General features: G+C 38.3%; 1 protein-coding gene across 1 annotated transcript in view; it reads left to right on the forward strand.

Annotated features, from left to right (window-relative positions):
• Positions 1-17,126, forward strand: part of KLF8 (KLF transcription factor 8) — an 84,905-nt gene that overhangs the window by 36,574 nt on the left and 31,205 nt on the right. The window contains exons 2-4 of the mRNA XM_059158415.1: positions 310-874; positions 3,814-3,925; positions 11,570-11,709. Coding sequence (XP_059014398.1) covers positions 310-874; positions 3,814-3,925; positions 11,570-11,709 — 817 coding nt within the window. The remainder of the gene's footprint in view (positions 1-309; positions 875-3,813; positions 3,926-11,569; positions 11,710-17,126) is intronic.

Here is a 17,126-nt window from a genome sequence, read left to right on the forward strand (position 1 = left end):
CTTGCATTTGCCCTCACTGGGCTTAGCACAGTACTTACAGTTGATATGCAAAAAAATGTTGACTTTAAGTAATGTTATATGGTTATTATAAAGATTAAATGAAATAATTTGCCTGATGCAGTGCCTGGTTAGTACCAGTGTTCAGTAAAGTTTCCCTTCTTTTTTCTTCATACTCCAGCCTCACTTCTCTCAAATCCCTATGTATTCTGTCCATGAGAAGAAAATACAGATTTCTTGTTTTCATGGTTCACATGTCTCTTCTTCAGGGTACTGACTATTTTGCACCTTTCATTCATTCATTTATTTAAGGTCACTGGCTCTATTTATATCAGAGATCCTCCTCAGTCAGCAAACAGAGAGAAGATGACGTCTGCACCATTCCTGGATGCCAATCCTATGGAGAACTCATCACTAATTAGTGACATCAAGATTGAGCCCCCAGAAGAACTTCTGGATAATGATTTCAACCTGCCCCAGATGGAACCAGTTGACCTCTCTTTTCACAAGCCCAAGGCTTCTCTCCAGCCTGCCAACCTGCTGCAAGCTCCAGTACACTCTACCAAGTCACAGCCTGCTCTCCAGACACTTTTAGTGTCCACTTCAACATCTAACACAGTCACGTCAGCAAATACCCCTACAGTTCTGACTTCAGGCTCTATCCTGTCCTCCTCTCAGAGCACTGGTGGCCAGCAGATCTTACATGTGATTCACACCATGCCTTCAGTCAGGCTACCAAATAAATTGAGTGGTCTGAAGACTATCCCACTTGTGGTACAGTCACTGCCCATGGTATATACTACTTTGCTTGCAGATGGGGACCCTGCAGCCATTACAGTCCCACTCATTGGAGGAGATGGTAAAAATTCTGGATCAGGTAAGCTTCAGTGTGCCTCTTTCTGGACCTTGACTTCCTCCATCTATTCTCTTTTGGAAATGTCCTATTTCCTATCTCTTTTCACCCCTTTTAATTATTTGTGCACACAGCTTCAAGAATATTTATAAATACTATTTTTTATCATGTCTCTTCAGTGCTTAAGTATGTGCAATGAGCAGTGGGTGTGGTGCATAAACAATGAATCTTGGAACACTGAAAAAAATTAAATTAAATTAAAATTTAAAAAAAAAAAAAAGAATGTGCAATGATGCTCTTTTGTTTAGTCCAGGCCTCTCAAATTGGGACATATATATATTTGAGTGAAATACTATGTATCTTCCTGGAACCTGTGTGTTATTTGATAATAAGTAATTTAAAGCATTTTATATTTTAAAAATATGATTTTTATTAGAGAAAAATGTACAATTTGAGTAACCTTTTAAGATAAAGCTGCAATGCCAAAAATAGTTTTAAGCTTGTTAAGGCACACACCCTGGGACATTCTAAGAAAATGTGCTTATCTGTCTATGCCACTAGGAATGCTTTTGTGGAAAAGTTGAGAACATTTCTGTCCCTACATAAGTAGCCATGCTTACCACCTGCCTCTCCCAATACCATATCTTTTCTCTTCCCTACAGGTAAAATAGTTTTCTTTGAAATATTGCCATCTTCCCTGTGCTCCCCTCCATTTGGCATCTATCACACTCCATTTTACTTTTTTTATTTGCCTGTGTTACATGTATATGGACATTCTTCCCAAATGAATTATAAATTTCTCAAGGACAAAATCTCTTATTTCCTTTTGTGCATCTTCAGAGAAGTTAACACAATGGTAGATAGTAGTTGTCATGCAACAAATAATTTGATAAACAAACTTTAAAATATGTACAGGAGAGAGTTCATATGCTATAATCTTCCTTTTTATTTAATCTTAAAAATAAGTTCAGAATTCAGAAAGGAATAAATTAAGTCCCTCTTTCACCACTATCTCCCAGCCACCCAGTTCCCATCATGGAGATGTGTCTACTTTAGTTTGTCATTGGAAATGATCAAAGACAATTGTATGATGTGGTTCAAAATCTTTAGCTTCACCACAGCTGTAGAATTAAAATCAGTTTTGTATGTTGTGCCTTAGGAAGGACATTGGGAAATTGGAATATAATCAAAAGAGAGAGTTAGGATGGTGAGAGATTTCAAATGCATGTCTAAAAAGGAGCTGATAAATATTTAGCATGAATTTAAAAGACAAAGGGAGATATGTGGATGGAAATGACTAAAAATGAGATCTTAGCTCAGTATAAAAAACACTTTCTAACACTTTTCTCATTGAAATTTAATGCCTTGTAATCATTCCATCATCACCAAATGTAGGAGACTGAAAAACAACATACTAAGCATCGAACTGTTGAGACTCTGTAGTATTTTCTCTGAATAAAAATGATAATCTAGGGCACCTGGGTGGCTCAGTGGGTTAAGCCTCTGCCTTTGGCTCAGGTTATGATCCCAGGGTCCTGGGATTGAGCCCCACATCAGGCTTTCTGCTCAGCAGGGAACCTGCTTCCCCCCTCCACCTGTGCCTCCTTCTCTGCCTACTTGTGATCTCTTTCTCTCTGTCAAATAAATAAATAAAATATTTTAAAAAATAATCTACTAGTGGTTAATTGTGATAATGCTAAGTGTTTATGACAAAGTCTTGTCTTTGAGATTTCCCTGAGGGGTTAATTAAAATTTCAGTATCAGTTCCCATATAGAAAGAGAAAGACGAACAAAAAGGAAATGAGAAAATACAATTCCCTGAGAATTTGCTGATATCAAGGTAGTGATAACACTAAGCAATAATTTTACAGGGCTTTGAATTGCCCCCATAATATCCCTCAGTCATCCAGAGCCACTCTGAATAAACAAAATAAGTTTCAAATATTTCAGTGTAATTTTAAACTAAAACCATTAGCCCAATAGTCTCCAAAATGGATGCTTACACCTTGGTTGGGATGTGGGTGAATGAGGAATGCACACAAAACAGTCGGAGCACAAAAAGAAAGTATCAACGTTTCTACTTCTATTTTCTCACCCTTTACATGTTACTTTTATTTTTCACAATGTATACAAAATTTTAGTATACTAGGACATTTGTAACATATGTGCACACATGTATGCAGAGACACACATACACAGAAATGTATGCTTAAGACATTTTAGTGTACATACAATCAGAGTATGGAGATAACTGCAATAGCAAAATGTTCCACTCCCCCCACCACAACCTTATTGCCATGCTTAAGCTTCTCCTATATAGAAATTTTGAAGCTTTAACTAGATATAGGAGACAGGTGACCATTTGATTGAGTTTTGGTGGGAATCTGAAACAACAGTGATTGACAATAAATATTTGTGGGCTTCTCCCAAAATAGCTGAAAGGGAAAGATGCCAATATGAGTCAAGCACCTACTAGGTAGTAGGTATGTGTTTCATCTAATTAACCCATTTCCATTTGGGGGCACAAAAACCAAAAGAGATATCCTCATTTCTGAAGTGAACCTAGGCATTGATCTTTGGACAGTCAGTAAACTATTTAGAAAGTTCAACTCAACAAACACAAATTGAGCCAGACATGTCAGGACACCCTTGTTGTGGAGGCTAGAGATAGAAAATTAAATCATACTCAGGCCCTATCCTACTTAACTCAGCTATCCTAGAGAAGCTCATTCCAGTGGTACCAGAATGCTCCTATTACCTTCCCTCAAAGGAATTTTAGCTATGCTGAAAATTTTAAATGTTCTTCTCTTCATTTCATAAAAACACACTTCTTTCATCCTTGACTTTTCTTTATTTCTCTATCTTGTTGCTACTTCTCATTGTGGGGCAAACTGGGAATCCTGAAAATGATCACAGAGGCATATATATTTGTAGCCCACACTGCTCTTTTTCTTTACATTTAGTTAAAATTGACACCACCTCCTTGTCTTCACTGGATATCCCAAGTGACAGTGAGGAGAGTGCAATTGAGAGTGGATTTTCGGCTTTACAAGGTATTCAGGGACTACAGCAAGAGTGAGTAGCTTTTGTCTTTATTTCAGGTCTGTCTTTATAATCATGTGTGTGTCTGTGGCAGAAGTGAAACAAATTCTCAGACACAATAGTAAGCATTTAAGGATAACAAAATATAGGTAGATCAGTGAAAAGATGGTGGAGGAGTAGGGGACCCTATATCAACCGGTCTGCTGAATTGAGATGTATATCTACCAGACCATTCTGAATAACCACAAAATCAGCCTGAGATATAACAAGATAGATCTGGATCTTTACAAACAGAATATCTCCAGTGGTCAGTCTTGAGGTATGAAGTGGGAGCCATGATTCCACTGGCAGATATCAGAAGATAAATGGAAGGGGGAGGGAGCTGCCATAAGCACTGGTGCCAGGAAGGTGAAATAACACAGGAACAAAAATGTGTCCCACAGTGGAGACTGGGCACAGATTTAAAAACCATTAGCAGAGGGGAAAGAACTTTAGGACAGCCCCAAAGACTGAAACCTGGAGCTATAGGAGCACACGTGTGAACTGGAAACAGCTTGCAGTTTTAAAAGCACAAAGGACAGAGATATGCCCAGCCCTGAGTGTGAGGGGTGGAGTTCAGCTCTTGGGTGCACAACCCAGAATCCTGTGGATATAGCAGCACAGACAGAAATGGAAAGAGTGTAACCTGTAGAGCTCAGTGAAGATCAGACTGCAATCTCTCTGTTCTGAGACACAGGTTTGTATATGGTCACTTTTTTTTTTTTTAAGATTTTATTTATTCATTCGACAGACAGAGATCACAAGTAGGCAGAGAGGAAGGCAGAGAAAGAGAGAGGAGGAAGCAGGCTCCTCATGGAGCAGAGCCTGATGCCGTACTCAATCCCAGGACCCCGAGATCATAACCTGAGTCAAAGGCAGAGTCCCTAACCCACTGAACCACCCAGGTGCCCCTGTATATGGTCACTTCTGCTCTGACTCTTGGAAGTGATGCAGAAAGCCACCAAGGAAAACCACCAGAGAACAAAAGCCCCCCAAAACCAGTTTATACTGCTCCACAGGGGGCAGGGCAATTCTGCTCAAATAGGAATGTCTGAGTAACAGTGTAGCAGGCCCTTCCTCCAGAAGATAGGGTGGAAGAACAAGAAGCCAACAACCCTATGAGCCCTATAAAACATGTGCATCTTGCTTGGATTGTGGTCAATGATTTGGACTCTGTACATTCTCCCAACCACCCTTCAACAGAAGGACTAAAAGGAGGAACCCCCAAAAAAGGAAGAACAAGAGACTGTGACCTCTGCCACGGAACAAATGGATATGGATATAACCAAGATGTCAGAAATAGACTTCAGAGTAACAATTATGAAGTCAATATCTAGGCTTGAGAAAAATATTAATGACAATATAGAATCTCTAAGGGCAGATGTGAGATCTGATCAGGTTGAACTTAAAAATGCTGTTAATGAAATTGGGTCTATAGTGGATACGCAGACTGCTAGGGTAAACAAGGCATAAGAATGAGTTAGTGAGATAGAGAGTAAGATGATAGAAAAGAAGGAAACCAAGTAGGCATAAGAAAAACAAATTAAAAACCAAGGAATCAAAATGAAAATGATTAGTGACTTAATGAAACATTCCAGTATCAGGATTATTGGGATCCCTGAGGGGTTGGAGAGAGAGGGAGGTCTAGAAGATTTATTTGAGCAAGTCTAGCCGAGAACTTCCCTAATCTGGGGAAGGAAACAAGCATTTGTGTCCAAGAGGCAAGAGAGGACCCCATTCAAGATCAGTGAGAACAGAGCAATGCCACATCATATCATAGTACAATTTGTAAATTATAGATCCAAGGAAACAATCTGAAAGTGGCAAGGGGGAGGAGATTTCTTACATACAGAGAGAAGAACATCAGAATAAAGTCGGACCTATCCACAGAGACATGGCAAGCCAGAAAGGGCTGGCAAGACATATTCAGTTTACTAAATGAGAAGAACAACAGCTAAGGACACTTTATCCAGAAAGACTGCCATTCAGAGTGGAGGGAGAGACAAGGAGCTTCCAAGACTGGGAGACACTGAGAGAATATGTGACTGCCAAGCTGGCCCTGCAAGAAATATTAAGGGGAGTTCTACAAAAGGAGAAAGACCTCAAGAGTGACATAGAACAGAAATTTACTCTCTATAGAAACAAAGACTTATCACAGGTAACATGACAACAATAAAATAATATTTTTCATTAATCACTCTCAATGAATGGCTGAAATGCTCCCACGAAAAAACACAAGGTGGTAGATTGCATTAAAAGACATGACCCAACCATATGCTGTCTACAAGAGATTAATTTTGAACCTAAAGACACATCCATACTGAAAGTGAAAGGATGGAGAACCATATTTCATGCCAACAGATGGCAAAAGAAAGCCGGGGTACCAATTCTCATGTCAGACAAATTAGATTTTAGGCTAAAGACTGTGGTTAGAAATATAGAAGGATACTATATCATTCTTAAAGGGTATAAACAAAAAAAGGATCTAAAAATTGTAAATATCTATGCTCCCAGCATGGCAGCAGCCAACTACATAAGCCAACTGTTAACCAAAATGAAGAGACATACTGATAATAGTATGTTAATAGTAGGAGACCTCAAAACTCCATTCTTAGTAATGGACAGACCATTTGAGCAGAAAATTAACAAAGAAACAAGAACTTTGAATGACACACTGGATGAGATGGACCTCATAGGTAAATATAGAATATTCCACCCTAAAACAACAGAATATTTATTCTTCTCAAACACACATGGAACTCTGTCCATAATAGACTACATTCTGGGTCACAAATCAGGTCTCAACTGATAACAAAATACTGCAATAATTGCCTACATATTCTCAGACTACAATGCTTTGAAACTGGAACTCAATCATAAGAAGAAGTTTGAAAGAAATTCAAACTCTGAGAAGCTAAAAACCATCCTGCTCAGGAATGTTTGGGTCAACCAGGAAACCAAAGAAGAACTTAAAAAATTGATGGAAACCAATAAGAAATGAAAGCACATGGGCCCCAAACCTATGGGATACAGCAAAGACTGTCCTGAAGGGGAAATACAAAGCCAGCCAAACCTCACTCAAAAAAATAGAAAAATCTCAAATACACAAATTAACTCTTCACTTTAAAGAACTGGAGAAAGAAGAGCAAATAAAGCCTGAGCCACACATGAGAAGAGAAATAATTAAGATTAGAGCAGAGATCAATGAATAAAAACCAGAACTACAGTAGAGCAGACCAATGAAACTAGAAGCTACTTCTTTGAAAGAATTAATAAGATTGATAAACCACTGGCAAGACTTATCCACAAGGCAAGAAAAAGGACCCAAATTAATAAAATTATGAATAAAAGGGGAGAGATCACACCTAACACCAAAGAAATGGAAATAGTAATCATAAATTATTATCAACAATTATATGCTCATAAATTAATCAACCTGGAAGAAATTGATGCCTTCCTGGAAACCTATAAACTATCAAGACTGAATCAGGAAGAAATTGACAAGCTGAATAGACCAATAGCCAGTAACAAGATGGAAGTAATGATCAAAAACTTCCCAAAAAGCAAGATTCCAGGCCTGATGGGTTCCCTAGGGAATTCTACCAAACATTCAAAGAAGAAATAATATCTACTCTCCTGAAGCTGTTTCAAAAAACAGAAACAGAAGGAAAACTTCCTTGAGGCCAACATTACCTTGATCCAAAAACCAGGTAAATATCCCATCAAAAAGGAGAATTTCCGACCAATATATCCCTGATGAGTATGGATGCCAAAATTCTCAACAAGATCCTAGCTAAATAGGATCCAACAGTACAGTAAAATGATTATGCACCATAACAAGCTGATATTTATCCCCAGGATGCAATAATGGTTCAACATGCACAAATCAATCAATGTGATAGGACAGGTTAGTAAGAGGAAATAAAAGAACCACATGGTCCTCTTAATTGATGCCAAAAAAAGCATTTGACATAATACAGCATCCCTTCCTGATTAAAATTCTTGAGTGTAGGGATAGAGGGAACTTCCCTCAATTTCATAAAAACCATCAATGAAAAGCCTACAGTGATTATCATTCTCAATGGGGGAAAAGCTAAGAGAATTTCCCTTAAGATCAAGAACATGACAAGGATGCCCACTCTTGCCACTATTTTTCAACATAGTACCAGAATTTCAACCAACAGCAATCAGACCATAAAAAGAAATAAATGTACTCAAGTTGATAAAAAAAAAAAAAAGAAGAAGTCAAATTCCCTTTTTGTAGATGACATGATACTTTATGTGGAAAACACAAAAGACTCCACCCTCAAATTACTGGAAATCAAACAGCAATTCAGTAATGTGGCAGAATACAAAAGCAATGCACAGAAATCAATTGCTTTCCTATATACTAACAATGTAACTTTGGAAAGAGAAATTAGGGAATCAACTCCATTTAAAATAGCACCAAAAACCTTAAGATACCTTGGAATGAACCTAAACCAAAGAGGGAAACCTTCTATACTCTAGGAACTACAGAAAACTCATGAAGGAAACTGAAGGAGACACAAGAAAATGGAAAAACATTCCATGCTTATGGATCTGAAAAATCAACATTGTCAAAATGTATATGCTGCCCAAAGCAATCTATACTTTCAACACCATCCTGATCAAAATACCAATGGTACTTTTCAACATACTATAAAAAAAAATCTTAATATTTGTATAGAACCAGAAAAGACCCCAGTCTCCAAGGGAGTGTTGAAAAAGTAAAATAAAGCTGGGGGCATCACATTGCACGATTTCAAGCTCTATTGCAAAGCTGTGATCACCAAGACAGCTTGGTACGAAAACAGACACATAAACCAATGGAACAGAAGAGAGAGCCCAGATATGGACTCTCAACTCTATGTCAAATAATCTTTGACAAAGCAGGAGAAAATATCCAATGGAAAAAAGAGTCTCTTCAATAAATGCTGCTGGGAAAATCTGATGGCAATATAGAGAAGAATTAAAGTGGACCATTCTCACTTCACAGACCTGTACCCCTGGGGATAAAAATATATGTTTATAAAAAATAAAAAATTAAAAATTAAAAAAAAATTTAAAAAAAGTGGACCATTCTCTTACACGATATACAAAGATAAACTCAAAATGGATGAAAGACCTCAATGTGAGACAGGAATCCATCAAAACCCTAGAAGAGAACATAGGTAGTAACCTCTTCAACACTGACCACAGAAACTTCCTTCAAGACAGGTCTTAAGTGTGGAGATTCCTTAAGAAATTAAAAATAGAGCTTCCTTATGATCCTGCATTTGCACTAGTAGGTATTTACCCCAAAGATACAGATGTAGTGAAAAGAAGGGCCATCTGTACCCCAATGTTCATAGCAGCAATGGCCACAATCGCCAAACTGTGGGGACAAAAATAGATACCCTTCAACAGACAAATAGATAAAGAAGATGTGGTCCATATATACTATGGAGTACTATGCTTCCATCAGAAAGGATGAATACCCAACTTTTGTATCAACGTGGACGGGACTGGAAGAGATTACACTGAGTGAAATAAGTCAAGCAGAGAGAGTCAATTATCATATGGTTTCACTTATTAGTGGAGCATAAGGAATAACACAGAGGACATGGGGAGATGGAGAGTAGAAGGGAGTTGGCAGAAATTGGAGGGAGAGACAAACCATGAGAGACTCTGGACTCTGAGGAACTGAGGGTTTGGGAGGGGAAGGGGAGGAACTAACTGAGGGTTTGGGAGGCAAAAGATGTTGGGTGAGCCTTGTGGTGGGTATTGTGGAGGACACGTATTGTATGGAGCACTGAGTGTGGTGCATAAACAATGAATTCTGGAACACTGAAAAGAAATTTAAAAAATAAATATATTTTTTTAAAAGCAGGTCTCTAAAGTCAAGGGAAACAAAAAATGAACTTTTGGGCTTCATCAAGATAAAGAACTGCACAGCAAAGGAGACAGTCAACAAAACAAAGAGGCAACCCACAGAATGAAAGAAGATATTTTCAAATCACACTACAAGATAAAAGGCAAGGTATTCATGATCTATAAAGAACATTTTAAACTGAACACCCCAAAAAAACCAAAAGAAAATAATAATCTAGTCAAAAAATGGTCAGAAGTCATGAACAGACACTTCTCCAAAGAATACATAGAAGTGGCTAACAAACATTAAAAATTTTGAACACCATTAACTTTCAGGGAAATTCAAATCAAGGAGAAATACCACCCTACACCATTAGAAAGGGAAAAAATTAACAAGGCAAGAAATGAGAAATGTTGGAGAGGTTGTGAAGAAAGGAAACCCTCTTACACTGTTGGTGGGAATGCAAGTTGGTACATTCACTTTGGAAAACAGTGTGGAAGTTCCTCAAAAGTTTACCAATAGAGCTACCCTATGACCCAGAAATTGCACCACTGGGTATCTACCCCAAAGATACAGATGTAGTAAAAACCTATGACAGTATCTACCCCAAAGATACAGATGTAGTAAAAACCCTATGACCCAGAAATTGCACCACTGGGTATCTACCCCAAAGATACAGATGTAGTAAATAGAAGGGGCACATGCACCCCAATGTTCATAGCAGCAGTGTCCACAATAGCCAAACTGTGGAAGGAGCTGAGGTGCCCTTCAACAGATGAATGGATAAAGAAGATGTGGTTCATATATACAATGGAATATTCCTCAGCCATCAGAAAGGATGAATATCCATCATTTGTATCAATATGAATGGAACTGGAGGAGATTATGCTAAGTGAAATAAGTCAAGCAGAGAAGGACAATTTTCATATGGTTTCACTTATTTCTGGAATATAAGCCATTAGGAGAAGGAAGGGAAAAATAAAGAGGGAGAATCAGAGGGAGAGAGGAACCATGAGAGACCATGGACTCTGGGAAACAAACTGAGGATTTTAGAGGGGATGGTGGTGGGTGACGTGTTAGCCCAATGATGAGTATTCAGGAGGGCATATGTTGCATGGAGCACTGGGTGTTATACAGAAACAATGATTCTTGGAACATTGCATCAAAAATTAATTATGTACTCTATGGTGACTAACATAACATAAAAAAATTAAAAAGCAAAAAACATGGATAGGTAAATTGCATTGCAAGTGAAGGTGTGAGTTTGTATGCACACATGTGCACGAACATGCATGTTATGACAGAGTTACATTCTAATTGTCTAGACCACCAATTTTGCCCTTGAAAATCTATTAATTTCACATTAAGTACAGTTGCATACTGTTTCTCTCTGTAAGTTTACAGCATTCTTTGCTTCCAATCTTAGAACTAATCAAGTAGTTCTATTGCCTTTTAACAACTATGTAGTATGAAAAAATACATTTATGTAAACACAAAATTGATTCCTGTTAGAGTGGAATGCTCACACTGGGAACAGAAACCACCCAAGGTAACATTACCACCTCCTGGGATCTGCCCCTACTGAGAAGAATGGCCTAGTTGAGGGAATTGCTTGAACTAATTGAATTATTTCTTCTCTTGAAGATCAACTATTAAATTTGCATACATTAAATCTATGTATGAGGTGATCCCACTGTGTGTAAGGCCATTTATTTAGCTTCCATAGTAAAACCGTTCTTTGGTGCTATTTTTCTTTCTTTGCTCAGACCATCAGCAATGACTTTAATGCAGGGAGAGGAGTCTCTTGAGTTAAAGAGAAGACAGATTCACCAATGTGATTTTGCAGGATGCAACAAAGTTTACACCAAGAGCTCCTACCTGAAAGCCCACCGCAGAATCCATACAGGTCTGCACACCTCCACCTCATTCTCAGCACACACACATACACAGAGTCTGTGAGAGATAGGAAGAGAAGAAAGTCTTGAAATAAAGACTGACCCACTTATACTCATGGACACAGGTTTCATTAATGGATTTTACCCTTATGTCTTGTTCCTACTCAAATGTAGCTTTTATAAAACCAATGTAGGAAAATACTAATTCTGGTGTCTTCTGAATAGGCATTATCCCCATTGAACACTCATGGGTCTTTCTAATAGGGAAGTAATAACACTTGTGCTAAGATTAAGGAACTAAGATATCACTCCCTCCCTTCATACCAGATTCCCACAGGTTTTACTGAGTATTAGAAAGCACAAAGGCAATTTAAAGTAAGTCAAATTAAAGTAGGCTTTTGGAGCTAGGCACAATCCACTAACCTATAGCATACCTTTGTTCACTAGAAAGAAAAAGGTGCATATTAAAAAAAAAAAAAAAAGAGGACATGGGGAGATGGAGAGGAGAAGGGAGTTGAGGGAAATTGGAGGGGGAGATGAACCATGAGAGACTATGGACTCTGAAAAACAATCTGAGGGTTTTGAAGGGGCGGGGGGTGGGAAGGAGGGTGAGCCTGGTGTTTGATAGTATGAAGGGCACATGTTGCATGGAGCACTGGGTATGGTGCATAAACAATGAATTCTTGTACACTGAAAAGAAATTTTTTAAAAGATTTTATTTATTTATTTGACAGAGAGAGATCACAAGTAGATGGAGAGGCAGGCAGAGAGGGGGGGGGAGCAGGCTTCCCGCTGAGCAGAGAGCCCAATGTGGGACTCGATCCCAGGACCCTGAGATCATGACCTGAGCTGAAAGCAATTTTAAAAAGAAAGAAAAAAAGAAAGAAAGAAAGAAAGAAAGAAAGAAAGAAAGAAAGAAAGGAAGGAAGGAAGGAAGGAAGGAAGGAAGGAAGGAAGGAAGGAAGGAAGGAAAGAAAGAAAGAAAGAAAGAAAGAAAGAAAGAAAGAAAGAAAGAAAGAAAGAAAGAAAGAAAGAAAGAAAAAGTAAAGCAGACCTGATGGAGATTGTGCCAAACTGGAGGGCACTGCCCCATCTAAAAGAGAATTTTCACTCAAATCCAACTAAGCATTACCAAATTTTCCCATTTTTTAAGGAAAACAAGAAAAGCAATATTTTATGTGAAATGTCTGAGGTTTTGAATGCTGGCATAAAATTTAAAAATATTACAGCACCATGGACTCAAAGAAACCTGCCTATGGGCTAGGTGTAGATTCTCAGTTATTAGTTTGTACATCCTGCTTTGGAAACTCCTTCTCCCCAATAATCTCCAGCTCAGAATTGAGTTGTGGACACCACGGATAAGAAAGAGGCCTTCCTTTCTCGCAAACATGCACTGCATTACATTTGCTGTATTAGGATTTGTATAGAAGAAACCAGAATTCTAGATGCTGTGCCCTGAGGTTCTGAGAAGGTGATCATTTTCCAGGCTGCATTGTCACAATATTCCTGTGACACTCTTCTTATTGATGTTTTCTTTGCTTCTCTTTCATGTACAGTGAAGGTTGATTACACACATGTGTGTGCATGTGTATGCATGTGCATGCATGTGTGTATATACGTACATACATGTATAAATATATATTAAGTATTTAACCTAAAAATTTCAAAATGTAAAAGTGGGATAGTTTACTGTACTGTCAGGTACTCTTCACCCGACTTTAACAATTCTATCAGTATATGGCCAATCTTGTATTTTCACATCCCTACTGACTCCTCCATTCTCCCCAGTAATATTTTGGAACAGATTCAGACACCATCATCATAGTCAAATACTTCAAAATATATTTTTAAAAGATAAAGAATTTTTAAAATATGCACAAGATTACTATCACATTAAAATTCCTGATATCGGGGCGCCTGGGTGGCTCAGTGGGTTAAAGCCTCTGCCTTCAGCTCAGCCATGATCCCGGGGTCCTGGGATCAAGCCCCGCATCTGGCTCTCTGCTCTGTGGAGAGCCTGCTTCCTCCTCTCTCTCTCTGCCTGCCTCTCTGCCTACTTGTGATCTCTGTCTGTCAGATAAATAAATAAAATCTTTAAAAAAAATTCCTGATATCAGTTTTCCATAATATCAATATCATATTTCTTTTAAATTTTTTCTTTTTTTAATTCAAATTTGTCATTTTGTATTATTATTAGGTTCAGGGTAGATTCATTAGTTTCAGGTTAATGATTCATTAGTTGTATATCACCTAGCGCTCATAACAAGTGCCCTAATTCTCCCAATTATCCCACCCCCCCATCCACCTCCCCTCCAGCAACATTCAGTTTCAGCCCTATAATGAAGAGTCTATTATAGTTTTCTCTCTCTCTGTATTTATCTTATTTTATTTTTCCTACCCTTCCACTATGTTCCTCTGTTTTGTTTCCTAATTTCCAAACATAAGTGAAATCATATGGTATTTATCTTTGACTGACTGACTCAGTTTGCTTGGTATATTACACTCTAGTTCTATCCAAGTTGTCCCAAATGGTAAGATTTCATTCTTTTTGATGACTGAGTAGTATTCCTCTGTGTGTGTGTGTCTGTGTCTGTGTCTGTGTGTGTAAACTCTTATTTATTCACTCATATCTTGATGGACATCTCGGCTTTTCCCATTGTTTGGCTACTATGGACAATGCTGCTATAAACACTGGGATGCATATGTCATTTTGGATCACTATTTTGCATTCTTTAGATAAATACCTAGTAGTGCAATAGCTGGTTCATAAAGTAGATTTATTTTTAAGATTTTGAGGAACCTCTATACTGTTTTGCAGACAGTTTTGCACCAGTTTGCATTCCACAAAGAGTGGAAGAGTATCCCCCTTTCCACACATCCATGCTGATGTTTATTGTTTCTTGAGTTGTTAATTTTAGCAATTCTGACCAGTGTGAGGTGATATCTCATTATGGTTTGATTTGCATTTTCCTCATGACGAATGATGTTGAATATTTTTTTTTTATGTGTCTATTAACCAAGTATGTCTTCTTTGAAGGAATGTCAGTCCATATCTTCTGCCCATTCATTGCCTGAGTTATTTGATTTTTGGCTGTTGAGTTTCATAAGTTATCTTTTTTTTATGTTCAGCTAGCCGACATGTACTACATCATTATTTTCTTATGTAGTGTCCAATGATTCATTAGTCACACATAACACCCAATGTTCATGACAACATGTGCCTTCCTCAATACCCATCACCAGATACCCATCCCCCCACTCTCCTCCCTTCTGTAAAACTCAGATTGTTTTATGGAGTCCAGAATCTCTCATGGTTTTTCTTCCTTCTCTGATTTCTTCTAATTCTATTTTCCCTCCATTCTCCCGTGGCCCTCTGCACTATTCCTTATATTCCACATTATGAGTGAAGCCATATGATAACTGTCTTTCTCCGCTTGACTAATTTCACTTAGTATAATCTCCTTCAATAACATCCATTCCAACAAAAATGGTGGGTATTCATCCTTTCTGATGGCTGAGTAACATTATATTGCATATACAAACCACAACATCTTTATTCACTTATCTGTTGAGGACATCTCAGCTCCTTCCATAGTTTAGCTATTGTGGACATTGCTGCTATGAACATTGGGGTGCATGTACCTCTTCTTTCACTATACCTGTATCTTTGGGGTAAATACCTAGTGGTTCAATTTCTGGGTCACAGGGTAACTCTATTTTTAATGTCTTGAGGAACCTCCATACTGTTTTCCAGAGTGGCTGTAGCAGGTTTCATTCCCACCAAGAGTGTAAGGGGGTTCTCCTTACTCCACATCTGTGCCAACATTTGTGGTTTTCTGGCTTGTAAATTTTTTACCATTCTAACTGGTGTAAGGTGGTATCTCAGACACATAGACCAGTGCAGCAGAGTAGAGAGCCCAGATATGGACCGTCAACTCTATGGGCAAATAATCTTCAACAAAACAGGAAAAAATATACAGTGGAAAAAAGACAGTCTCTTCAATAAATGGTGCTGGGAAAACTAGATAGCTCTATGTAGAAGAATGACACTCGACCCTTCTCTTACACCGTACACAAAGATAAACTCAAAATGGATACAAGACCTCAACATGAGACAGGAGTCCATCAGGATCCTAGAGGAGAACATAGGCAGTAATCTCTTCGATATCAGCCACAGCAACTTCTTTCAAGATATGTCTCCAAAGGCAAAGGAAACAAAAGCGAAAATAAACTTGGGACTTCATCAAAATCAAAAGTTTCTGCACAGCAAAGGAAACAGTCAAGAAAACAAAGACGCAACCCACGGAATGGGAGAAGATATTTGAAAATGACAGTACAGACAAAAGGTTGATATCTAGGATCTATAAAGAACTCCTCAAACTCAACACACACAAAACAGACAACCATATCAAAAAATGGGCAGAAGATATGAACAGACACTTCTCCAATCAAGACATACAAATGGCTATCAGACACACGAAAAAATGTTCATCATCAATAGCCATCAGGGAGATTCAAATTAAAACCACATTGAGATATCACCTTACACCAGTTAGAATGGCCAAAATTAGCAAGACAGGAAACAACATGTATTGGAGGGGATGTGGAGAAAGGGGAACCCTCTTCCACTGTTTTTGGGAATGTAAGTTGGTGCAGCCTCTTTGGAAAACAGTGTGGAGATTCCTCAAGAAATTAAAAACAGAGCTGCCCTATGACCCTGCAATTGCACTACTGGGTATTTACCCCAAAGATACAGATGTAGTGAAAAGAAGGGCCATCTGTACCCAATGTTTATAGCAGCAATGGCCACGGTCGCCAAACTGTGGAAAGAACCAAGATGCCCTTCAATGGACGAATGGATAAGGAAGATGTGGTCCATATACACTATGGAGTATTATGCCTCCATCAGAAAAGATGAATACCCAATTTTTGTAGCAACATGGACGGAACTGGAAGAGATTATGCTGGGTGGTATCTCATTGAGGTTTTCATTTCTATTCCCCTGATGGCTAGTGATGTTAAACATTTATTCATTTGTTGCTATCTATTTCTACATCTTTGGAGAAGTGTCTGTACATGTCTTCTGGCCATTTCTTGACTAGATAATTTGGGGGGGGGGAGTGGTGAGTTTGATAAGTCCTTTGTACATTTTGGATACCACTCCTTCATATGTAATGTCGTTTGCAAATATCTTCTCCCATTCCATCAATTGCCTCTTTGGTTGACCGTTTCCTTTGCTGTGCAGAAGTTTTTAGTCTTGACAAAGCCCAAAACCTCATTTCTGCTTTTGTTTCCCTTGCCTTTAGAGGTGTGTCTTGAAAGAAGTTGCTGTAGCCAATGTCAAAAAGGTTACTGCCTATGTTCTATTCCAGGATTTTGATGGATTCCTGTCTCACATTGAGGTCTTTCATCCATTTTGAGTTTGTCT

The sequence above is a fragment of the Mustela lutreola genome, chromosome X (genome assembly GCF_030435805.1).
Source record: "Mustela lutreola isolate mMusLut2 chromosome X, mMusLut2.pri, whole genome shotgun sequence".
Taxonomy (NCBI): domain Eukaryota; kingdom Metazoa; phylum Chordata; class Mammalia; order Carnivora; family Mustelidae; genus Mustela; species Mustela lutreola.